Source organism: Callorhinchus milii, unplaced genomic scaffold (assembly GCF_018977255.1).
Source record: "Callorhinchus milii isolate IMCB2004 unplaced genomic scaffold, IMCB_Cmil_1.0 Scaffold2, whole genome shotgun sequence".
NCBI lineage: Eukaryota > Metazoa > Chordata > Chondrichthyes > Chimaeriformes > Callorhinchidae > Callorhinchus > Callorhinchus milii.
The window spans coordinates 22047128-22073643 of NW_024704743.1; the positions used below are offsets into that span (position 1 = coordinate 22047128).

Sequence of the window (26516 nt, forward strand, 5' to 3'; positions counted from 1 at the left end):
CTGCCCATTTTATTACTGTATATGTCCTCCTGCAGTATTCTCTTCACTGTTTACTACGTTTCCAAGTTTTGTGTCACCTGCAAACTTTAAAACTTTGTTTTCCATACCCATAGATGTAGACTGTGTTTTATTTGCATAATATATGCATGCCATGTCCACTTTATCCTCATGTCTTTTTTTATTCGGTAATCTTACTTCTAAGGTTCTGCAATATGCTTGAATTTACCCTTTGACGGGGAGGTGATTCACTGACTTTAGGTCCTTTTTCTTTCACCCTCCCCACCCCCACCCCCAATTAATTGAGAACCTAAGCAGAGGATCTAAGAGAATCTATGCTCAGCTCCACCACTATCCTTTACCATTTTGGAACTGATGTGTAGAGAAACTAATTAAATTTTCTGGTATTTTTTGATAGACTCAAAGCAAAATTCTTCTTCCTTGTATGGTGAAACTGATGGCTCGATAATTTTCTCTGTATGTTGCTGAACTTGAAATCTTCTCAGAGCTAACTAAACTGTTGTCTACTTGAAATCTGACCAGAGCGCTACGTTAGATTTTGACAAAACAGCGGGAGTGGAGGGAAGTGACTCTTACTTGTATGATCCTAAGTTTTATTTTTCTTGTTCCTTTGGATACCAGGTGAGGAAAATAATCCTAAGAATACAACTTGCCTTTCTTGGAAAATTGCAACTGAGTTAAAAGTTACTGATGAATTGAGATTGTTTCAGTTCTTCTATAATCTGCACCACAGATAATATTCTCTTCAGTTAACTTAAGTTTTTTTCTGTTAATTTTATTCCTGCTGTGCAGTTATATTTTTGTACAAACTCACTTGCCTTGGTCGTGTATGTTATCCTGTATTCTATGTTAGAGGGGAACTTAAACCCATTCGAAACATTATCATGTTCAAAGCATTCTGCGCCCACAAGGTCCCTGATGAGATGAGATGCACTCTTCAATCCTCAATGAAACAAGTACAAAATTGGCACAGTTCTGTTTTTCTGGGAATATGGGGTTTAAAATGTGTGATTTTGAACGACCATAAATGCATTTTCAGAATGGGTTTTATGAAGGAGAAACAGCTTTGTCTCAAGGCGATGGAAAAAATATAATGTTACGGAGTGCAACAACAATAACAAATTACATTCAAACAGTACTGTAGCTTAGTGGTTAGAGCAGTCACCTTGCAAGCAAGAGGACCTGGGTTTGATTCCTGGGGTGAGTGAAACGTTGGGTAAGTTTCCTTGCTTCACACGGCTCTGTTTACCTAGCAGTAAGTAGGAACTGGTTTGTTAAGTGTTTGGCGGATTGCTTTTCCAGGGATTATAATCCCTTCAAAAATAATAATAATAATAATTTGGTCACTAAATCCACAACTGCTTGTGGGACACTGCTGTTCGCAATTGGCTGCCGCATTTTACCCACAAAACATAGTCAATTCACTTCACAGTATATTCTGTGAAACGCTTTGAGATGTCTAGAAGACGGGATAAGGCACTATATCAAATACAAGGATTATTATTATTATAAACAGGGCCTCCTTCCAGTAAATGGAAGTATGGTGCACTTCATTCAGATTCAATCTACTTGCGGAGCACAATTTGTGCTTGTCAGTGGGATTTCTAACCTCATTCCTGCCCACTGTAATACATTTTAGACTTGCAATGTTAGGATATGTGATCACTGTTTGCCTAAACGTCTTGAAGAATGAATTGGAATATGTCCTTGTTGCCGCCGATTGTACATGGTTTGTTAGAACAAGAAAATCCCAACAAGTCAATTGAGCATATTTTTTTCCATACTTTATAAACATAATCCTCTGCCAAGTTAACTATGCTGATTGCACTGAGAGACCGCTGAAAGCTGTAACAAAGTGTATGTCTGCTTAATGCCAGTGCGCTCTAGGAAGGATGACATCTCTGTGACAACCTTGTGAAATATAACTGTGCAGTGAGACTTTCTGCAAAAGGTTTAGCTACTTCAGGAGCAAAGTAACAACGTTATTTCATTATTAATGGGATAGAAGTCTCTGGAAAATGAGGTGCAATTACAGAGCCTAAGGTGACCATAAAGCATTTTGAGAATGAGTTGTATGAAGGAGAAGCAGCTTTGTGTCAAGGTAGTGGGGAAAACATAATGTTACAGGCTACAGAAACCAGAGTGAAACAACAACAACAAATTGCATTTACGTAGTGCCTTTCACTTCAGGAGGAATTCTCAAGGTAGTAGACACTTAAGGTTACAATGGTGCTCCTTTGTCAAAGCCATAAGGGACTTCAAAAAAGAGGCTTCAGATACAAAGCTCCTTTCGATGAAGGCACCAGACATAATCTGATGTACTACATATGTCCTTTAGCTATTAAAACATTGCTTTAATGCAAGGATTATTAATATTAAATAAGATTTTCAAAATTACTTAGCAGCAGTTTGTGGAAAATGCAGTAACTGTAAACATTTTCCCCTATTTGTTTTGCTCTGGTCGCCAGAACCAACATCTAGTTCCAAGATGTTAAATTGAAATAAATCGTACCTCCACTTGATACACTGACGTATCTTCTGCAAAAACAAACAGCACAGGTTCAATTGCCAGAGCGGAGTTTGCATTAGTTTATGCATTCACCAAATTGAATTAAATAAATATTTAAGACTGGCTCAAAATTGCTTGAGTCAACTGTGTGCAAAAGGAGCCAGTAATGAATGTCAGCCCTGCCAGCTGGCTCTGCAAAGCTAAATAAATGTGATTATCTTCTGGGATCCATTATTAGTGCTCCAGCACTTGAGCAAAGAGGAACACGGAGTAAAATTAAACCATCTGAAAGTGCTGATCTTTGGTGTGTGCCCGGTCGTTGCTAAGTTGGGGTGATGCAGGTTAAATTTCTCCTGCCTCTGGGCTGAGGACGGGGAAAATAAGGAGCAGCTTGCTTTTCTGCTCCAGATCACAATCTTTTGCTGGGATATGCACGGTGTTGAGGCTCCCCATGGTTCATTGGTCTTGTTAACTCTCTGGGCTCATAGTAACTGTAGCTAATGAGGTTGGTGGCCCGCATCGGTGGATTGTTTTGTCGCAGAAGGAGAAAATTAGAGCCTCTCTTAATATCTTTAATTTTCAAGTTATGAAATCATTTCCTGTTATGATTGTGGTTTCAGTTTTTTTTATTTGATTGATCCGTACTTTGCACCAAAGCTTAGAATACTCAAAATCCACAGCAGGTCAGCCAGCACTGAAGAGTGAAAACAGGTTAATGTTTCATGCCGTTCCTTTCATCAGAAACATTAAGTTCTGATGAAGAATTCGGAGTGAAATAACCTCTTTCAGATACTGACAGAAAAGCTTGAAGTCAATGCCAGGCCATTTCTGTTTTATTCCACGGTTTGCACTAGTTGTAGAAATCACTTCCCTATAAACCCATGAATAAACGTGTAAGTTAGGCAGATGATTTGATGGTGCTTTTGCAGTGTTTTCACTCTTTACACAGTATGCCAATCAATGAGCATCACTGTAGGCCAACGCCTTGGGACGTCCTCCCGACGTGAAAGGCGCTATATAAATGTAATTTTGTTGTTGTTGTTGTTGCCAAAGTGTCCAATATTTCTTTATACAGAGATGATTGAATTGAAAGAAGATTAGCAGGAATGCCAGGAAACTGGACCCATTTTAAAGAGCTGCTTAATCCTGCAATTGGGAAACAGTAGGGCGTGTATTCTGGGAAGTTATCAAATGAGCTAAAAGGACTTCTTGGTGGGGCGGGTAGAGTGGGGACATCAAGCAAGCTGGTTTGAGGAGGTTATAGAGGTAGGCACGGAGCGACCGTGGAAGGATTTAAGGTGAGAACACATATCTTGAACTCAATCCGCTGAGGGATGGGGAGCAATTAGCCAAGTCACCTGTACTTATAGAGCAGCGTAAGAAAGTGGAATATATCCTGTATTCTTCATGACACACGTGGCATCTAAATTTACCATGAAGTCATGAAGCGTGAAATAGTCCTTATAAGCCTTTGTTGGAGTCAAGTGAAAACAGAAAGAAAGAATTTGGTCAGAAATGTAATAGATAAACAATTGTTTGAGCCACCAGCACTTTGTTACCCTACGTTACCCAATATAGCCTTGACATTTGTACCACTGTGAGTATCATTCCAGTATCTGTTTGTTTAAAAAAAATCATTTAAAATTTTCCCAATGGTCCTCCTTTCCAGGTATAATTTGTAGTGTCTGACTGCTCTTTGTTCAGCTTGCTGCAAAGTGTGTGCACGTGTGTATGTGTGTATGTGGTTGCAGAAATGGTGGGCGTTCACTGATGTACCTTCTGTTTCTTTTCCAGCATCAAACTATTGGCAGTGCAAGATATTACTGACCGAGAAGCTTTGGAAAAGGTAGAGCTTTTGAAAAAATCTATTACTGATAAATGTATAAAGAATGTATTATCAAATCTGTGCAAAGTACAGGTACATTTATTGATTGCCAGTGAATGACAACACAAACATCCATGGTGTGGTTTATTTGGTGTCTTAAAAGTTTGGTCCAACCTTCTATTTGCTGAAGGCCGGATGCTCTGTTTGAGAAACATCTTCGGGCCACATAAGTAATATTTTTGTGTCTCCCTTCTATTAACATAACGTGTACGGTTTATGTAGGGAATGGGGGGGCCAGATGAACTGGAGGGAATGGGGGGTCAGATGAAATGAAGGGAGTGGGGTGGGGGCAAATGAAATCAGCCTGCGGGCTGCCAGTTGGACAATCCTGTAAAAACCATTGAGGTTTCACTCTTGTTTTCAGCTGTACCTGTCTGAGACTTACTGACCGCAAGCTGCTAATTATTTCAAGTGCTAGGAAGGGTTGGGAAGGTTGTAACGTGTAGAATGTGGTGGGCCTTTCTTCCTTCTCCCTAAGTTTATCTTAAGACACGTGAGATTTCCTGATTGCCCGGGACCTCTCCAGTTGTTTTTTGAGCTTCGCCAGTGGTTTTGGGGAGAGGACTAACCAATGTGCAGGACCTCCAGGTTGGCAGCTGGGTTTGGTGACGACGTGATGGTTGTCATTGTTGTGAGGACACACTCTAACTCCACGGAGCCGTGGTCCAGCAGAAATAGAGTTGGTTCCAAGGTCAACCCTGAACCACAAGCAAAGTAGAAACTGTGCCTGGAACCTGCTGTCTCAGTTACCTTTTGCCATAGTAGGCGACGGGGACACTCCAGTTCTTTCAACCAGACAAGTGTCCTGTTGCCGAAATGTAACATCTATAGTTGTACAGCAGTTTTCATGCTACGGTTCCTTCCGTGTTCGTGCCAGTCGTAGCTTGCCAGTGCCTGGAACTGCCTGGAACTGATTGTGATAACTTTCAGTAGTTATGAGAGCTCAGTTGGTTTATTGATTACTAGGAAATGCTGTCTAAAGTTTTATTTCCCTGTTTCTCTGATCTCCTCATTCCCCACTCCACTACCCTCCCCCTCCGTTAGGCTACCTCAGACTTGCTGAATGGCCATGGTTTTAGATTCTATGCCCCCTAACCTCCAGGACTCCCTTGCTAGATATACCCCTCTCCCCTGCCTCATGTCCTCCGTCTTTATCTCTCTTAAAGTTCCACTGTAAAATATGTTTCCTCGACCGTGCTTGTGGTCACCTCTCCCTTTCCCCTTCCCTCGCTCACCGTCCAACCCTGTCATTGTAACGCACTGCAAGAATATATACTTGAAGGCTGCCGTGTAAATGCATATATAAAGTTGTTGTTTTGTACATACTGGATTTGCTGCAAAACTCTGAGCTCAAATAGCAAATATCTGGAAGAAGGTCTCAGCACATCATTCGAGTTAGTGTGTAAATATTCTAATTCCTGTTTCTTAACTACGAAATACGTGAAGAGACTGATTAAAAGCATGCAGTCTCCAAGAACCCATAGCGTTCTGTTTTCCCACCTGAAAGTGGAAGTTTGATGCATTTTAAGGCTGCTAAAAATTTCACTTCCTATATTCACCCACAAGTTGTTGTACTTTACAGTATATCCCAAGAAGTGCTTTGGGGCATCCTGATGCCGCTATACCAAATGCAAGGATTTTAATTTTTTTATTATAACTTCTGTCTTGTAGGTTCCCATCTTCACCCCTCCCTCCATGCCTTCAAAACCTGCCTTAATAGTAATAATAATAATCCGTGCATTATCACTTCATTGAGCCGTCTCAAAGTGTTTCACAGAATATACTGTAAAATGAATTGACTAATTTGTGGATGAAACGCAGCAGACCATTGCGCACAGCAGCGCCCCATAAACAGTCATGGATTGACGCCTCATTGATGTTGTACATTATACTGTAAGCTGGGACACTCACTAAGAAGCCTCATCAGAAAGCACACAGTTTCAGGTTCTGTTGATGGTGCCAGTGTTTCTTTGTGAGGATGGAGCAACGCATACACACACAGACAGATATGCATAGTAATGTATTGCAAGACTGCATTTTCTGTGACCCAAGTTAGAGCTCTGTGAGTAAAATCTCCTGAGACACCAACTTAGGGAGAGAGACAGAGATAGAAAAGAAGCAAACAGGATAAAAATACACATGTGGGGGAGGGGAGGAAGTAAGTTTGTATAACTACACTAAATTGCCATTTATTGAACTTGCTTTAGTTATTACACATTCAGGATTTCAAAATTACCCAATCCTTCGGGGACAGTTGTTAATTAACTAATGTTCCAGTGAAATGCAAAGTTACATTTCTATGCCATTGACTATTGATGTACTTAAGAGCTCAAAGAAATGAACTGTCATATGCATTTTTAAATTGCTGTTGATTGATGGCTTTTCCAAATGGAATCCAAAGTTTGCAAATCATTTGCACATGTTAAATATTTATTTGAACTTATATTCTTCATCTAAGCGAGACTTGGTTAGCATTTTAATACTGCTCTCATCCCAGTCTTGCAAAGTAATTGACTTATTGTTTAACCAATATGTGGATTTTTTTATTCAGCTGGGTGTCTGGCCCATGGAGACCCATCACCAATCTAAAACATGTCCATACCAAACTGAATAATAATAATCCTTGCATTTGATAGAGCACTTTATGTCATTGACACTTCTCAAAACACAGAATATACTGTAAAGTAAATTGAAGTAAATATTTTGTGGGTGAATAGTTGCAGTAAATTGGAAGATGTCTCATTATGCAATGTCAGGCAGAAGTGGAGCAACAAGCTTACATCCCCAGTGCACTTAGAAGGTTGGTTCTTCATATTTACATTTAGTAACAGTTTCAGGTAGAAGCTAACCATACACCCAGCTTGTTATTCCCTTTGATGTATTTATCTCTAAATTCAAAGCTCTGTATCCTTCTCAATGACGGGAACATGTCTAGTTCCTTTTTCAGACTCTTTCCAGCCCTGGTGGAGATAATTTGTTTCACATACCTAATTCTAATATCCCTCAAACCTTTCAGTTCTCAGGAACCTGTCTACTTCCTTTTTTAAACCCTTTGTTGTTCCTTAGTCAGCTACCCCTATACTGGTACATTATTCCACATATCTTGTGTCCTGTTACTTTATAGAAAACAATCTTTTGCATTTCTTATTCACTTTTGTATCTTTTATTTTGAGGAGGTCTGATGATTCATCTGATCTGAATCCAAATTTTCCCCACCCATTATAATCTTAAATTCCTCAATTGAATCTCTTCTTCCCACTATCCCGGTTGTCTGAAATGCTGCATACTGTCCAGTCAGTGCCTTGGAACGTCCTCCCTGCGTGAAAAGCGTTATACAAATGTAATGTTGTTGTTAGTCAATTGGTAGATCGCTTTCCGTGGGTAATAATCCCTTAAAAAAAATCTATAATAACTTAGTCACTCAATCCACGACTATTTGTGGGACACTGCTGTGCACAATTGGCAGCCGCGTTTTGCCCACAAAATATGGTCAATTCACTTTACAGTGTATTTTGTGAAGCGCTTTGAGACATCTTGAAGACACGATAAGGGTGTATCAAATACAAGTATTATTTTTATAGTTTACTCATTCTTTTATGAACTACTTCTCCTAAATCTCTTATGTCTTTGCGTCCCTATTCTAGAAATTTACAGTGCAGAAGGAAGCCATTGCTTCTGCATCTCAGAGCAAGCTGTGCTTTAAATCGCATTGCTCTTCTCTAACTTCATACCCCTTCAAGCCACCGTCCATAAGTGGAATTTAAAATATCTTCTAAAAAGGGTCTGGAAAAAAAATTCCTGGAGCAAAGAGTCTGTCGCTGTTGCCAGGTGTTGAGTGCCCAAGTCTCAAAAGATAACTGTAAACTAGATCCATGGTCAGTTATGCAAATATGCGGTTATTACAATGTTTCTCCTCAAGCTTAGATCTTCCAGGCTCAATCATCTGGGGGTAATGGCAATATGACCACACTGGACGCATATGGGCGCACCTTTGTTTACAGTATACAAGCAGCAATGAGTGCCGATCAAATCATGATATTCTGATACTAGACAACAAGGTATAGCCTTTTTAAGGTATAGCCTAGAAAATCAGAAGAATATTGCTTGCCTTCAAAAGTCTGTCCCCCATTCAAAGCTCGCCACCATCTCTGTGAAGGATGTTGAGACGTTACCCCAGTTGTGTGTGAGTGTCATTCCCTTCAGCCTCTCTGCTCCCACCCTCTGGAACTCCATTCCACAGTCCCTCCGCCTCGCTCCCTCCCTTGCCTCCTTCAAGACCTTCCTTTTTGACCGTGCCTTTGGTCACCTTCTTATCCCTCCCCATCAACTCTGGTACGGATCCCTGACTGTCCAGAGCCTTGATGAACCTTTATAAAACAATGGTTCAGCCTCAGCTGGAGTACTGTGTTCAGTTCTGGGCACCACACTTTAGGAAGGATGTCAAGGCATTGGGGAGAGTGCAAAGGAGATTTACCAGGATGGTACCAGGAATGAGGGACTTCAGTTATCAGGAGAGGCTAGTGAAGCTAGGATTATTCTCCTTGGAGCAGAGATGGTTAAGAGGAGACTTAATAGAAGTTTTCAAAATTATGAGGGGATTCGATAGGGTGAACAAGGAGAAACTATTTCCACTGGCGGGTGGGTCAGTAACCTGAGGGCACTGATTTAAAATAGTTGTTAAAAGAAACAGAGGGGAGGTGAGGAGAATTTTTTTTCACGTAGCGATTCACGGCTGCTTGTGGGACGTTACTGTTCGGATCTGGAATGCATTGCCTGAAAGGGCGGTGGAAGCGGATTCGATAACAACTTTTAAGAGAGAAGTAGATAATTATTTGGGGAGGACAAGTTTGCAGGACTATGGGAGAGCGCGAGGGAGTAGGATTGATTTGGATAGCTCTTTTCAAAGAGCTGGGACAGACACGGTGAGCTGAATGGCCTCCTTCTGTGCTGTATAATTCTATGATTGGGACGTCATCCTGACGTGAAAGGCGCTATACAAATGTAATTCGTTGTTGTTTCTCTTTAGATATCTCTTTTTGCATCAGTCTCTTTCTTATATTCATATCATCTAAATACATTTATACGTTTAATTTTTCATTCATTTTTTTCTTCTGTGCCTATAGACTCATTACTTTGACCAGTGCTCTTTGTCAGCTCAGTTACGATGCTGAACAAGAGGTGAGCTTTCACATCGGACATATTGAATTGAGATTTAAGTGTTGAGGATTTAGTGGCCCGCTGGAGGAAGTGGTTATAGCTTTTCTATATTTATCCTGTTCAGATTATGTGAAAAGGGTTGAAGCATTGAAAAATCCATTCACGGTGTCACATCATCTAATCCACTGCAGATTTTCATTTGAAACCTGGTACCCATGTCTCTGAAGTTGCAACACATACTCTTTCAGTGGCACATTAATCTCTCATAATTTCCTATAGCTCTGACATCTCCACTGAAAGCCGACTGGAACTGATTGAGAAAAACAACATGCAGCATAAAACACGATTATCAATTCTACTGCTAACATTAGCTGTTTTGTAAAAAAAATGCTCTTTTAAAAGCAATGATTGTAACATTTACATGGTTCATATACACTTTTACTGCTGTTTTGAAATGAACGAAATGGCAAAAACTATGGAGGGATGTTTTGGGTCGTTAGTTTCGATTATAGTTTTGATTATTGCTTTATTTTTGGATATTTACACTGACAAGCTCTTGCTGTATTCCATTTCTGTTGGAACCAAATAATATTGAAAGTCACCAGGCAACACTTTGCACAATGTTAGTTACAAGAAACAGCAAAACAGGCTTTTTTTTATTTTTATCCTTTTCTTTAAAAAAAAGTATTATTTTTATCCATTTTGATTCACAGCATATCACAAACCCCATTCCCGTGGAGGTTCGGGAAGAGAAGCTGTAATGGCCGCCTTCTCCTCCACTCTGTTTTTGTCTGGGAAGCGATGAGACCCAGGTGTCAAGGTTGTGGTGAAACAGCAGGGCTGTGGTTCCAACCTGATTTCAAATCATAACGTAATTGCACACCAAAAGCTGTAAACTTTTTTAATGAAGACATTTAAGACCCCAGCTGGTCCGAAGCTGCGGGTGTGTCGTATAATTAAAACAATTGGTCCATTAACCATGTTTTGCTTGGTTCAGTGAATCTGGCCCATGTGTTACCACTGAGATGAATATTCATCCTCGATCTTTCTCTCTTCTCCCACTCCCCACTCCCACCACCCCCAGTAAAATGTATTACACTTGCAGTATTTATTTTTTCTTTAGATCTTGAAATGTTTGAATGGTGCAACTTAAATACACTAGATTTAAATCAAGGCCTTACTGCACTCTCCCAAAATAAGTTGGAGTGGTTTGTTCCTGTGGGCAGCAACAGGAACAGCTGTTCAATAAATACAAACTCTTGTTGTAGTAACAGAAGAGGGAGCATGTAACCAGGTTTACTGCTATATGAGTGGTCTTTTGAGGAAAAAGATGTATGTTATAGCTGCGGATCATTGTGCATCACCTTTACTGTTGAGTAGATAATGCAATAGTAATAATCCTTGCATTTAATATAGCACTTTATCATGTCTTCTAGATGTCTCAAAGCACTTCACAAAATATACTGTAAAGTGAATTAACTGTATATTTTCTGGGTGAAATACAGTTTAGCTTTGTTTCGCGCTATTCACTTTGGGAGGTCGTCTCAAAGTGCTTAAGTGGATGGATACCCGAGCTGGGGGTGGGAGGCGAGGCAGTGGGGAACAGAAAGTTAAGAAAAAACACGGTCAAAGAGGTTTTGAGACAGACCCGCAAAGAGGGGAAGGAGCGATCGAATCTGAGGGACTGCGGGATAGAGAATGGCTGAAAGTCTGCCTTGCGATGGTGGGGTGTGGGTAAGAGGGGGACATGAAGCAGGCTGCTTTCCCTGTGTAACAACTGAACGTAGGCCAAAATGCTGGCTGGCACTGCTTAATTTGTTGACCTTTACGTTACATCCAAATGCTCTCTCAGCAGTTAGGTTCTCACGACCAAAGATCATGCTGCGGTTCAGTCAGCACTGCTGAGCCTGGCAGGAATGGGAAGATTAAGCGGTCAGCCCAAAAGGTGAAGTGTCGAGGGTGGAATCGAATGACTCTATCCTGCCGAAAAAGGATAGCATGGTTGCCAGGGGCGTCTCGTTAGCTGAACACCCAGAAAGTTTGTAATTTGTGCAGGAGTAAAACAATTTTACGTTTTTTTTTTAAAAAATGGATTTTATAATTCCGCTTCATAAATTTTAAATCACAGCAGTTTGGAGTACAGTGCTTTGGAATGTTAGTTTTCGTTGACTAATGTTAAAATGATAATCCTTACATTTGACATAGTGCGTTGTCACATTGTTGAGAAGTCTCAAAGAGAAGGATTTGAATGATCTGTTGACTCCCAGAAGGACAGACTCTCTGGGCGTAATGGCCTGATGCTGTAACTAAATGTTGCTAAGTATTAGTGGCTCCTTTCATGATGTTAGTTGCAATAGAACTAAAATGATGCTACGGTATCTTATTACCGATGTTTTCCATCTGTGCCGTAGGCTGATCCCGATGGAATGTCCTTAAGTGAAAAGCAGCAGAAGCAGTGAAGCAATGATTCGCTGAACTTGTTGATAGCAGTGGTTTAGTCTTAATCCATCCATCTGGTTGGAATTATTGTTATGAAATGTTGATGCTGGCAATCGTGCTCTGTCCATCTAAGATATCGTTCGTGTTTTTTTCTCAATTATTTTCATGAGGAAGAGAAATCTATCATTGCACCGAGGCACTGGGGAATTGAATTGCATCCATTTAAGCTATGAGCAGAAATGCTCATGACTATCATGAATCTTCCCCTTCTTGTTCTTCCCCTTCACTACTGCAATGCCCCAATCCTACACTTCTGCTACGCTCAGTCGGCTTCTTTGTTGTCGCCTCCCTACCCGCTCCATTATTGGTGGGAGGACTGTCAGCCATTTTGCCCCCCTCCGCCACTCACACACACATACACAAGTTTCCTCACTGCACGCGCCTTTGTTTACCAAGCAGTAAGTAGGAACCCATTTGATAATTGATTGGCAGTTCACTTTCTGGGACGTCCTCCCGACGTGAAAGGCACTATACAAATATAATTTTGTATTTTGTAATAATCCCTCAAAAGCAAATCCGGTCATTGAATCCACGACTGTTTGCGGGACAGTGCTGTGTGCAATTGGCTGCCGAGTTTCGCCCCAAAAATACAGTCAATCCATTTTACAGTATATTCTGTGAAGCGCTTTGAGACGTCTCAACGAAGTGGCTCTATTGTAGAAGAGGCCGGATAATTTTTTTGTGGACTGTGGAGGGAGTGATGTGAGATTGTGAATGGCCTTTTCTGTATCCACTTGTTATGTTTGTCAGAGTTGGAAAGAGTTCGAAACAAAGGAGTAAATTGTTTCAGTGGAATTTTATCATCCTTATCATGATTCTGAAAACTCTGACATCCAGTTCCCAGTTCATGCTGTTTAGTGAAAACTATCAGCTGTTCATAGCAGATAACACTGTGTCTTTTTGATCTTCAAAGTAAAAATTGATTAATACTGCATGAGCTTTGGCGTCCGTGCTTACATGAAGATTCACCATTCTAGTATTAAAGTGCCAACATGGGTTTATATAGTGCTTTCTATGCAGGCTAAAACGTCTCAAAAGTACTTCATTGAAACAATAGAGGGAAGAGGGACTCAACAGGGAGGTGCAGAAATGAAGAATATTAATAATAGTAATCCTTGCATTTGATATAGCGCCTTATCAGGTCATCGAGACATCTCTAAAAAGCGCTTTACAGAATATACTGTAAAGTGAATTGACTGTATACTTTGTGGGCGAAATGCGGCAGCCAATTGCGTAAACAGAGGCGTGTGGCGTATGGAAACCTGCCCAACATTTCGCCTTGCCGGGACTCAAACCCAGGTCTCTCGCTTGCGAGGCAAGTGCTCTAACCACTGAGCTACAGTTAACTAGTTGAATGTTAACTAAAGGCATAGTGAAAGAAAGTTTTGAAGACGGTGAGAGAAAGAAGTTAATGGGATTTCAGGAGAGAGCAGGGGCTCAGAGTCTGAAGAGTCAGTCACAGGTGGTGGGATGAAGTGAGTGAGGAACGTTCGAGCAGTTGACCCGAGTGTATAACGTGTGTATCAGTAACCATATGCTATTTTCAGCAAGACCTCCGTAGCTGGGGGCAGCCAGTTAACCTTTTGCTTGCTGTTTCAGGACCGAGTTCACAAGTCTTAGCCACAGGCTAAATGGTGACCACAATCTGAAAACGTTTTGGTTTGACCTTCTTTCTCTAGTTGCCAGATTTTAATTTGCGAGGAGGTAGCGCACCTAAAAAGGAGATATCTTCACGCGCGCGAGTGCTGAGCATGCAGGCGTTATTGCACACGACTGTGTTTTGGGTGCGCTCCTGTTTGGAGCGTGCTGCCGTGTCTCAGATCAGCTCTAAAACGTGTAAATACACTGCAGGCTTTTCCCACGGAGGTTCTAATGTGTCTAATCAACGTGTTTACAAGCCAGGGGATAAGTTAACTTTCAGGGTTTACTGATCTTCATTAGCTGCTGCTGCTGCAGCAATAAAATGTTTACAGGGTTTGTAACTCGCCCTTCACCTGACAGCCAGAGAGAAAGGATTTATGTGCACATGACAGACTTAGTATGTGCAGCACGTTTGAGACATTCACTGCACGTGGTGCATAGCTACTGAACCTTATGTTGCCATATCTTAGACGCAAACTCGGTTGGACCTGTGTTTGGGTCTCTACGCAATTGTTTCTGTGATGTTAGGACTGGGGGAAGGGGAGAAGCGCAGGCCAGGAGGTTTTCTAATGTGGAGATGGAAGAATATTGCAAGTTTTTTGCTTGTTTAACTTTGATTTGGTGAAGTCTCTTAACAGGGGTCAGAGTGAGAGAGAAGTTCATGATGGGGTGGCTTTTGTTGAACGATGCAGGCGAGTGTGATGTTGTCCAGTGCAGTGTAGAGGATTTTCATCGATGTGCTGACTCGACCTAATCATTCTAAAAAAAAACTGCAGATGGTTATGTATTGCCAGCATAGAAGTAATCGTACTGAGGATGGTAAATATGTTCATGTGCACGTAAATGTACTGATGTGGTTAAAGAGTAAACCAGGCATGAACTATATGTGCAGTGCTTACACCCATTTAGATTCATTACAGGTGCTGCCTTCAGCACACTGAGGTACTGTATATACAATTTAGCATTTAGGAGGCCCAGGTTTGACAAATCCTTATAATCGACAGAAGTAATTTTGACTTACAGTCAAGGATCACTGTCTCCAGGCCCCTTTGCCAGGTACCCACAACGCATTTGTTCACTTGAGGATTTTTATGCTTCAGGATAACAAGGGATTACAAGTTAATTTGTCAATATGGTGTTTTTCTGTNAAAAAAAAACACACACACACTCTTTTAATTTTTTCCTGGTTGTGACGATGTGGGTTGTTAATTCTGGGGAATGGTTCCACAATTTCATTTTTAGCAACAAGTGTCTACATCAAATGCTGCCAGGCCATATTGCCACCTTTTGGGAAAGTGGGGTCAGGGGAAATGGATGAGTAGAGCTGATGGGATTGGGAACAGAGGCAGGCCATCACCTGTCTTTGACGTTACTGCGCTTCTTTTGTTCACGTTGGATGTTTACCCCTTACAACAACAGCAACAATGTCCTTCACACGGGACAGTGTTCCAGAGTGCTTGACAGTGGCGGAGTCTGACCCCCGAGCCAGGGGGAGAGGGAGCGGGGAGGTGACCGTAAGCATAATCAAAAAGGAAGGTGCATCACTATCATACGCTAAACGCTGACGTCAAGCTGCTTTGGACATATTTCACTGTCGCCTATCAGAGAGGAGGGAATTCAGTCCGCCCTACTCTGGTCTTGACTTCCAGATCTGAAAGCACCAGTGCGCAAGCCTACTGTGCCTCCCCCACCCACCCTGATATTCCTCAAAACTGTGCTTAGAATATATTTTAATAGACAGTTTTTCAAATTTCATCGCTGCCCTCCCCCCACCACCCTCCCCCCACCCACAAAAACACTGATTGTAGGCACGCCAGGGAGATGCGGGTTTCAACACGTCATTTGTTGAAATCCACGTCGTTCAGATCATCAGAAACCAGAGGACAAAGAAAGTTGTTTCACCCTTCAACTATCCAAAGTCCCAGTGCTGTCGTTCTCAGAAACATTGAACTGACTGGATAAGAGTGTTTGTTGAAGCCACTGTATTGTAACCGCTTGTTGCAGAAGAGACCTGAAAACTCACTTGGTGTGACCATGACTTGGAACTGCAGTCAGGTCAGATTGGAAATAAAACCAGTGCTGTTTTGTGTCTTGAGCCAACCTCTGCTCCCAATGTGTACTTCAGCGCAGCTCTAGGTTGAATTTATATTTAACGAAAAGTCTGAACACAGACAAAAAAAAATGTTTCCACTTAAATCTTATGAACTTCTTGCAGCACGCTGGCTTTTGATCAATAAGAATCCTATAGCTGGAGGCTGTAACCTTTTACAGCAAAGTAATTGCAGCTCTCTGTCGGCATCTGTGACATATTTAGTAACACATCTTATCTAATGTAGGACCATCATGTTCCCTTCATTTAATTTCCAGGCTTTTGGATTTTTTTAAACTCAAAATTGGTTTGAAGGGAGTATAGTAAAACTCGCAAAATTCTGAACTGTATAAATCGTATAATCGCCTAATTCGTACATCTGCCTAAATCCTGTTAAATTTTCTATTATTTCTAAGTTTCACATAACTCGTACGTTGCATATTTCATATGACTCATAAGTCATACAAAATGTATGGTCCCAACTGATACCACATATGTGAGGTTTTATTATTATAATATTTTATAATCAATTTTATTATTATAATATTTTATAATATAACAATCCTTGTATTTGATATAGTACCTTATCAAGTCTTCGAGGTGTCTCAAAGCGCTTAACAGAATACACTGTAAAATGAATTGACTGTATATTTTGTGGATGTATTTTGAAGTCTATTTAATGTGAAACAATCCTTTCTGTAAGGGTCATGTTTTAACCTTTTCACAATAATTAATCCAGAGGCCCTTTGACTGAGTCTGAATTTCTACTTTGCAGTTCTGTGTGGAAATGAATCAGCCGACTCTCCCTAATGTTCGTAGGTGGAAAGGTCCGAGGGGTTGGTGGAAATGTGCTGTGTCTGAGAAACCATCTGGACAGTTTCATAAGGTTGGAAACCAATTAAAATTTCACCTGAAATGCAAAACTCTGAAATGTTTTTGGAGAAAAAAAATGTTTACAGTGTTGCAAGGTATTGTTTTCACATACAATGGAGTCACTTATCACTGCTGTGGCCGTCATGCTGGGCAGTAAATCCTGACTGAACACGACACTCGTCTGTCTCTATGTGTTTTGTACCAGCCGTCCCATGAAACGCACATTAAAGCTCCTCCGCTTGGCATTGTCCGTACTGCCTTAAGAAGTCTCCAACTCATTCACGTTGCCATTTTGTCACCGTAAAGCGGGTGAAGCTGCTTATCGGCCTTCCCAACACTTCCCTTCAGATCATTCAGAACTCTGCAGCTCGTGTCCTCTCCTGCACCAGGCTTCGTGAGCCTATCACCCCCACCCTCGCCCGGCTCCACTGACTCCCCAGAGGATAGTCACTCCCTTGCTCCTTCCTACCTCTGTGACTTGCTAACGCCATATTGTCTGTCCCCTCCGCTTAGCAGGCTCCAGCCTGCTCCACGTTCCCCTGCCCGGCCAGCACCATACTCTTTAAGAGCTCCACCCTTTCAATCCCTTTGTGCATCTCTGATGCGGGATAAATCGCCCCTATCCTGCCCCACCCCCGTCCCCCTGCCAAAGAATGGTGTTCAACACCTCCAGAAGAAACTACCTCTTCTTCTATAGTGCAGTGTTTGCTGTGAGTAAATTGGCTTCAGAGTTCACCCTAAAAACAGTCACTACACTTCACAGTTTATCCTGTGAAGCTTTTTGAGATACCTTCTCGATGTGAAAGGCACTATACCAAATGCAAGGAGTATTATTATTATTATGACCAACAAAGAATGAACTACTGCCTATATCCAGTTTTGGTGCCAGCAGTTTGTGCAAAAATGGCATAAAGAAGGTACTTTAGTTAATGAAACATCTTTGATGTTGAGTTGCTTGAATCACTCTTGCAATTGATTACTCCATGGGGAATTTCCTAAAATTATTTTCATGAGTTAATACTTTTCATCCCTTCATTAGAAGTTTGACAAGTTACCCGTTTTTTTCCTGTGGAGTCCTGTAACTCCTTGGGTTCGATTCCCGGCAGGGAGATATGTTGGGCAAGTTTCCTTACTCCACACGCCTCTTTACCTAGCAGTAAGTAGGAACCATTTGGTAGTCAATTGACAGATCGCTTTTCCGGGGGTAATAATTCCTTAAAAAAATAATAATTTGGTCATTCAATCCACGACTGTTTGTGGGACACTGCTGTGTGCAACTGGCTGCCCCATTTCGCCCAGAAAATATACAGTCAATTCACTTTACAGTATGTTCTGAGAAGCGCTTTATTATTTTTCATTATAAAATGGGTTGCATTCAGTGTTTGTTACCTGACTTGCTTTAATGCCTGTTTATTTTACCAATCTCTGGATTATTGAGGGTTTGCTGAACAAACGGCTTGTTTTTCCTTTGTCCTGAGAGAAAATGCATTGATCGCCATTTCAACATCTGTGACAGTTTATCGTCTTTATCGCTCTCAGGGTGTGGAGTACGCTGGTTACCTTTGGGACAGCAGCTCAGGGCTCGAGATGAAAACCACCATCCTCCTGGATAACGCACAAACCAATGGGAATGGGAAACTCCACCTCTCCAAGCCTTACCTTGCCCGTTTCAAAGTAAGCACTCGCTTTTGTTTCTGCCAGTTCAACATTAATCCTCCTGGAGGAGTTTATGTTCATTTATTAAGGAATAAATGTGAAGGGGAGAGCAAATGGATCAGGCCCTGAGAGACCTTCCATTGAATAGTGCTGGGATTTTTTTGTTTCACCATCATACTGTCATACAGTTTCTCTGTCTTTCACCCCCACCTCACCTCACCATCACAGTTGCCATTAGCTAAATAACTACAGTAGAACCAGGAAGGTCAGGAGTAAGGTCACTGATGTTTTCACCTCCTGCTACTGTTAATTGGGTTACTTCAGTCTGGGAAAAGCAAAACAAAAGGTTTTGTGCTTGTGCTTAACAACAGTCCGGATGGAAATGGCTGTGAGTTTTAATCAGAAAACATAGGGCAACACTTACAGTACAACCACAGAACCAAGTTAGAAGAGGCACGAAGAACGGGCACTTAGGAGTGAGTATGACTGAGTGAGTCTCCTTCATTCGCCCACAAAATATACAGACAATTCACTTTACAATATATTCTGTGAAGCGCTATGAGACGTCTCGAAGGCGTGATAAGGCGTTATATCAAATGCAAGGATTATTATTATTATTGCACCTGTGTCTGTAAGATTTTTTTTAATCACTATCCTTGCGTCAGCCTGCCAGAAGCACTATTCAAAAAAAGAAGGCCAACAAGCCCCCAAATAAAAATGGACGTTCACTTCAGGGCTATTTGTGGGTCATTGCTGGGCCCAAAGTGGTTGCCGCATTTGTTTACAATTACACATTTGCTGCACTTTGCAGTGTGTCCTATGAAGGACGTGTTGGGGCAATCCTTCTGATGTGGAAGCGCTATGTCAAATGCGAGGACGATTATCTTATTATTAACCTCCTGATAGAGAAGCATATACTTATTTCAACAAGCTGCAGCATTCCACCGCAGGTGATTTCACTCTGACTTGTTTCTGTACTCAGATTGGAACAATTGAAGTAATGCTGGTCAATATTCACATGAAAGCTGCTGTTGCCCTGGGAGAGAACACAGTGAAACCTCATCCCGAGGGCCAGAAAACCTCCCTGTTTACAGATGTGCTGCAAGATACCCTGAAAGGTAAAGAACACACTTTCGATCTTTGGAGAACAGAATACCCTCCCTACCCACCCCCATCCACTACACACTGCATGCAACCCAAACCCCAAATTTCCACAAACGCAGGTCTACGTATCCCGCCCCTCCCCAACTCTCAGCCCTTTCGCTAGATTTGGAATGCTGAGGCTAAATGTGGTGTTCCCACTAAATGTGAGATCAGAAACTTAGTACAGATCAAGGTCCAAACTAAGACCGCTCTGTTCTTTATGATTCAGTATCACACTGTATCACATTCAAGCCGAAAACCCACTTTTTATTGAAGGTAATGTCCCCACCAGTCCTCACGGTGGATCCTTAATGCAAAATCAGAAATGCTGACAGGCAGATCACATTGCTGTTACGAATGAGAAAATGGCTTTGCATCAAACCAGAGCTACTCAAGTACCAGTTTATCACAGAAGGAAAGCTCTGCATTTCCTCAACTTCCCAATGGAATCAGAGTTTCTAGTTCACTGGTGGCTCGGTGCTGCCAAATTGCCCCAAGTATGAATGCATGGGCTTTCTGCTCACACTTCTCCATATTGGTGGCAGAACCATGACAGAGTTGGGTTTCATTCTGATAACATCGCCTCGGTAAATGATGCTGTTCTCTGGACTGTATAAAATGATCACTTTGCTCATACTTTCATTTCAGGTGGGAAGGATATCATTATTTTGGGAGACTTCAGTCTGTCACCAGACTCCTGCGACATTGATCTCCTGCGGAAAGAGAAGTTTGTTCACTGTGTTCCAGCAAATACCTTCACAAACATTAGCACTAAGAACCCTCAGGGCTCAAAGTCTACAGATAATATCTGGATCAGTCGCTCACTGAAGAAGATGTACTCAGGTATGTACTGGACGGATCTTATCAGCACAGATTGGGTACGTGGGACAAGTGATTGCAATTTGGATTATTTTCCAATTAAAATAAACCATGTGATTCAAGGAACAGATGTCATGTGAATTCAATTAAGATGTTCCTGTGCACTTTCCATTGGTGCCATCTTGTGACATTAAAATCACACAGGATACAAGACGACAGCAAACATGCTGTGAGCCTGTCTGTTCTTTGGCAATGCTTATGCTGCTTGAGAATGGAATAATTGTATCCTCTCCAATGGGTGTCAGTTATTTTCCTCCTTTTCTCAGTGAATTAATCACCAACAAATACTGTTTTTTTTAAAAAAATATATGAAACCAGTCATCATAGTGTATCCTTAATACAAAATCAGAAACGCTTACAGCGAGACAATCAGCATCTGGAAGAGAAAAATACGTGAGCACTAATTTGGTTAGGTGCCGCTTCAGGTAGACACAGTGTCAAAGCATTTAGGTTTTTTTGTTATTTGTAAAATTATGGAACTTGACCACAGATTGAAATCTAAACTGAGATATTTGCAAACAAATGGATTTGTGGATAATTGTGATTTGTGGTTTGTGAGTATCAGATTGCCAATTGGGGATTCACAATTTGTTATCTGAAGTTGCACAGTTTGATAAACTTGCGGGTTTTGCACACAGCAGCATTTTTTGGGTGCTTTGCAAAACTCCAAACTGGTAAGTTCCTCAGTCTGTGTTGAGTGTGGAAAGGTAGAGGGACAGGATACACATTACCCCACATTACGAGTACGATCCTCACTCTCGTGTTCAAATCCCTGGCACATCCGACCTCTCCGACCTCCTCACTCCCCAATCCACCACCCGGTGCCTCCTCTCGACTCACCGGCCTCCTGCTCGTCCCTTGCACCCTCCGCCCCACCATCGGAGGTCACCCTATCAGCTACTACGCCCCAAAACTCTCGAACACTCAATCCCTCCACCTTGCCCCCTCCCTTTTTCAAGTCCCGCCTGAAAATCTTCCTCTTCAACCGTGCTTACGGCCACCTGCCCACCCTACCCCCACTCCTGCCACTATTAAGCGCTCTGAGACGCTACCCTTCGTGGAGGGTGCTATATAAGTGCAAGATGTTGTTGTTGTTGCTATAATGATATCCTTCCCAGTGTCCACTTTCAACAAAGATAGCTGTGCAACCACCTTGGTTTCCATCCCCAGCTCGGGTGCAAGCCAGGACTGTTAAGTGTCTTGGGACAATTACAGAGTAACAGGAATAGGCCATTCAGCCGCTCAAGCCTGTTCCACCATTCTATTAGATTCTCCCAACAGGATTGGTGCTACGTAAATTTGTATTGTAAGTTAGCATCACTGATTACTCCTGGTGTAAATGTGGTGCAAACCTTGTAAATTGTGATGGTGCGAAAAAAAACAAAGAGTAGTGTATCCACAACACAGTTTACCACTTTATGTAAAAGCTGCTCTCATACCATTTTCCACGTACTTTGAACTGTTTTTTTTTAATTGGTGCATTTGGGTAGTTTTAGCTGCTACTGTCATGTGATTCTCATTTCTCCACTCCCAGTTAATTTATTCTGCTCAGTTGTTTTTATTTGCTGCACAGGTTTCTTGTTTTTCCAGACTTGCCTTGATTGAGAATTCCATCTGTCATTTCCTTTGTATAATTACTGGATTGTTGTAAGGGTTTGTTTTTTGGTGGGTTAATTTTTCCCTGTCCCCCTTTAATCTCCGAGTTTGCTTCCCAGATTCAACAACGACAAATTACATTTGAATAGCGCCTTTCACATCAGGTGGACGTCCCAAGGCAATGGACAGTCAGGGATTTGGACCCGAGCAGGGGTTTGGGATCAGGAAGGGTGGAGGCCAGGGAGAATAGGGATAGGAGGATGAGAGGAACAGAGGCAGAGACGAAACCCCTGGTTGCGCTCCAACAGGGTTTTGAAGCTTCACTCTGCGTCCACAAGCATGACGCGCTATTACACGGATGGTTTCCTATTCATGGTCCTTTGGACTTTCCATGGCTTGCCTTTCTCAATGTTTTATTCTCTTCCCTTCCGCCCTATTCCAGGTCAGTGGGCCGTTGTTAGGGAAGGGCTGACTAATCCGTGGATTCCTGACAACTGGTCATGGGGTGGAGTGGCATCTGATCACTGTCCTGTCTGGGCAGAGTTCTATGTGGAAAAAGACTTGAACAGAAAAGGGCCATTTGGAAATGGCAATGGAGTGACTGTTGAACAAACAGAAGGAAGCACAAAGGATGAACGATGACGCACAACTCACTATTCCACACCGTGTTATTAGACTTTAATTACGAGCGAGAATTATTCATCATATCCTCAATGAAGCCTGTGAGTGACTGAATGTGAAAGAACCTAATCTGCCTTTTAACAATTAACCTTCGTCTGTGATTTAGTATTTACCTTCTGCTGCAAATGAGTATTTTTTTATATGAAAATAAATAAAAGAATATACCTAATAATAATTTAGAGGGAGGGGAAATGATTTTTTTTTAAAAATGGATGAAAAGACACTTTATGCTAAGTAACTTGGCGATGGATAGCAAACTAATGCATCCTGTTTAAACGAAAAGTAATTTTAAAAAAATGCAACAGAAAGGCATAAATATTCTATAGCCCCCAAAAATATTCTACAAAGTACTGCACTATTTTTGTTTGTTACCACTAACCTATACCTAGCTAGAGCACAGAAACTCCTGGCAAACGGTATTGGTCTGCTGAAGTGAAAGGTTGGACCTGTGTAACTAGCAAGCTGGAATAGCCGTGATGGGGAAGATCGTTTTACTCTGTAATTTTGTTTTGTTTGCACAGAACCGTAGTTGCCAAGTCTGGCATAGCAATATCATAAATTGAATATTGGATTTTATTTGTACTGAACTTGATGGTACTACAAAATATATATATATTATAAAACAAGAATGGCTACAGGAAGATTGCACATGTTCCCTGTAGGCAGTGTGCTATTGATGCTGATGTGGGTGCTACATTTTGCTTACATGGTGGGAAGTAAAGGGAAGATTCTGAGTTACAAGACCCCTCTGATGGTGAAGCTGGCCTGTTGGCAGACAGTGAGAGTCCACAGACACTTGAGGGCTGACTGTCTACCGAGCCTGTGACTTGAGCACCAAAATGGTACCTTCTATGACTGTTACTACAAATATAACTGTAATATGAACTGTGTGACTCTAAATTGCACATTGAAATGAGCTAATAAATGTTGACAGCAAATGGGACCAAACTCTTCATGTGCTGTTTTGATTGTTGGACTATTAAACTATTTGTGCTACTGAAGATAGTGGCAGTATTTGACAAGCAGAGTACAGTAATAGCTTCCTTTTTTTTCTGTACAAACTGCAACATATTGTTGCCTAACATGCGTTGATCTTGGACAAACCATTTCATGTAGTTCAGCAATGTGGTAATGTGTTCTGGTTGTTTATTATAGGTCGATGCCTTGAATTTGCAGGGCTGGGTTACTCCAACCTTGTCATTGTTTAAGGTGTTATGCAGAATGAGGAACTAGCATTAAGTAGCAACCTGGTTGTTAGTCGATTGCTGAACTGCTTTTCCAGGGGTAATAAATCCCTTTAAAAATAAATGCATAAATAAATGATTTGGTCATTCAATCCACGACTTCTTGGGACACAGCTGTGCATATTTGGATGTCACATTTTGCCCACAAAACATGTAGTCAATTTGCTTTACAGTAGATTCTGTGAAGCACTTTGAGACATCTCAATGATGTGATAAGGTGCTATATCAAATGCAAGGATTATTATTGTTAAACCTCCTATTCTGAGATCTGTATAAATGTTGAACTTTGGGAAAACCACCACATAACGAAATTAGGATCTTCCACCTTCAATCAGAGGAACCAACACATCTGTCAAACTGTTAGTTGCACTTTAAATGTTTGTGGCATTTATAACCAGATTTATTGTTCATGATGATGATAATTTGTACTTCTTCAAAGTACAGGAAATTATTTGTTGATTATTTTCCATGTTCAGCATTGATAATCTTTCAATCACTTTTAATAGGAGCTTCTATTTCAGGTTAATGAATTGATTTTTTTTATCCAATCAATAAATAAAGCAATAAAATTAATTTCCTTTATTAAATCTGACTGTAACCTGACAAGAGTATGATATTTGTTTATGCTTTTGATTTGTATTATACATTATATATTATGTGGTACACTCACAAGAGAAAAAAAATTATTTGTTAGGGTTTGCGGCAGTAAAATAGCTTCTTCACTGCATTCCTGCTATTGAAATTTACTCAGCCATAATATTGTATGAGTGTATTCACTGGGTGCCATTTGGAGAGTGTAAGAGTGGATGGTGAACAAACATGTTGCTGAAGGCACAGACTGAGTAAAGTTTCATGGGCATCATATTTGCCTAAATCGCCATTCTTCATCTGACATCTACATATTGGAGACTTTCCAAAAAGGTCACTGAAATTGCTGCTGAACTTTCCATCCGATGTCTAGGCACTGAGACATATTGCAATAATAATCCTTGCACTTAATATAGCACCCTATCACATTGTCAATATCTCAAAGTACTTCACTGGACTTTACTGCAAAGTGTGATGACCTGTAGTGCAATATTTGCAGGCAAATGAAACTGCTGATTTGCACGCAGCAAGGTCCCACAGTCATTGTGCTTTACATCAATTATCTAAAAAGTGCTTCAAGATTAAGTGTTTTGACATTTATAGGCATGATATTAAATGTGAGGTTATTATTGGTAACGTTGCTTGAAGCTTCAACCTCTGCATAAAGAAATATCTTCCTGGTATTTTTAACTGATTGGAAAGTCAGTAACCAGGGGATGCAAGTATAAGATACAACAAGATTACATTTGTATAGTGCCTTTCATGTCGGGAGGATGTCCCAAGGCCCAGTGTACAGCTTTTCAGACCCGAGCTGGGGTCAGGGAGGGAGAAGGGAGAGGGAGGGGGGCTGACTGATGGCATGGTCGAAGAGAAGGGTCTTGAGGCAGACTTGAAGGAGGTTAAGGAGGGGGCGAGGCGGAGTGATTGGGGAATCGAATTCCAGAGGTTGGGGGCAGAGTGGCTGAAGGCTCCCGCCAATGGTGAGGTGGGTGGGTCAGGGGACGTGGAGCAGGCCAGAGCCGGCTGAGCGGAGGGATAGGGTGGGTTGGTAGGGGGTTAGAAGGTCGCAGAGGTAGGGTGGGGCGAGACCATGGAGGGCTTTGTAGGTGATGGCCAGGATCTTGAACTGGATCCTCTGAAGGTTAGGGAGCCAATGGAGTCAGGCAAGTGTGGGGGAGATGGGGTCACGAGTTTGGTCCAGGAGAGGACACGGGCTGCAGAGTTCTGGAATATCAGTTTCAGTGGCCTGAGGGATGAAGTAGTGGCAGAGTCGGGCGATGTTACGGAGGTGAGGGAAGGCAGAGCGGGTCATGGCTTGGATGTGGGGAAGAAAAGACAGTTGAGGGTCGAACAAGACACCCGGGCTCCTGACTGGCGGTGAGTTGAAGTGTGCAACCATGGAGGTTGATGCTGCCAGAACCTGAGGTGCAGAGGCGCTGGTGCGAGCCAATCAGGAGGGCCTCAGTCTTGTTCACATTCAACTTTAGGAAATTTGCCCTCATCCAAGACTTGATGTCCGACAGGCAGTCTGTCAGGACAGCAGTGGTCCTGGAGTTGAGGGTGGGGGCAGAAAGATAGAGTTGGGTATCATCCGCATACATATGGAAGTTGACACCATGTCTGCAGATGATGTCACCAAGGGGAGCATGTAGATATTAAAGAGCCCTAGGGGATGCCAGACTTGACAGTGCGGGGACTGGAGGAGGAACCTTTAGAGGCAACAAAGTGAAGATGGTGAGAGAGATAGGAACTGAACCAGGCAAGTGCAGGTCCGCGAAGATTAAGTAAAGAGGAGAGGCGGTGTATGAGGATGGAGTGGTCTACAGTGTCGAAGGTGCAGAGAATTCGAGGAGGACAAGGAAGCAGAGGGAACCCTGATCACACATGTTCAGAATGTCATTAGTCACTTTGACCAGGGCTGTTTCCGTGCTATGGGCAGCGCGGAAGCCGGATTGGAGGTGTTCAAAGAGGGAATGGCGAGAGAGAAAGGAGTGGAGCTGGGACGCAATGATCCGTTCCAGGACCTTAGAGCAGAATGGGAGGTTAGAGATGGGGCGG

At 41.9% G+C, this 26516-nt stretch overlaps 1 protein-coding gene across 1 annotated transcript in view; it reads left to right on the forward strand.

The window, feature by feature from the left end:
* Positions 1-23569, forward strand: part of LOC103176335 (endonuclease/exonuclease/phosphatase family domain-containing protein 1) — a 42777-nt gene extending 19208 nt beyond the window's left edge. The window contains exons 3-8 of the mRNA XM_042346044.1: positions 4322-4373; positions 16574-16684; positions 18211-18345; positions 19310-19445; positions 20119-20313; positions 22388-23569. Coding sequence (XP_042201978.1) covers positions 4322-4373; positions 16574-16684; positions 18211-18345; positions 19310-19445; positions 20119-20313; positions 22388-22587 — 829 coding nt within the window. The 3' untranslated portion in view covers positions 22588-23569. The remainder of the gene's footprint in view (positions 1-4321; positions 4374-16573; positions 16685-18210; positions 18346-19309; positions 19446-20118; positions 20314-22387) is intronic.
* Positions 23570-26516: the final 2947 nt, after the last annotated feature.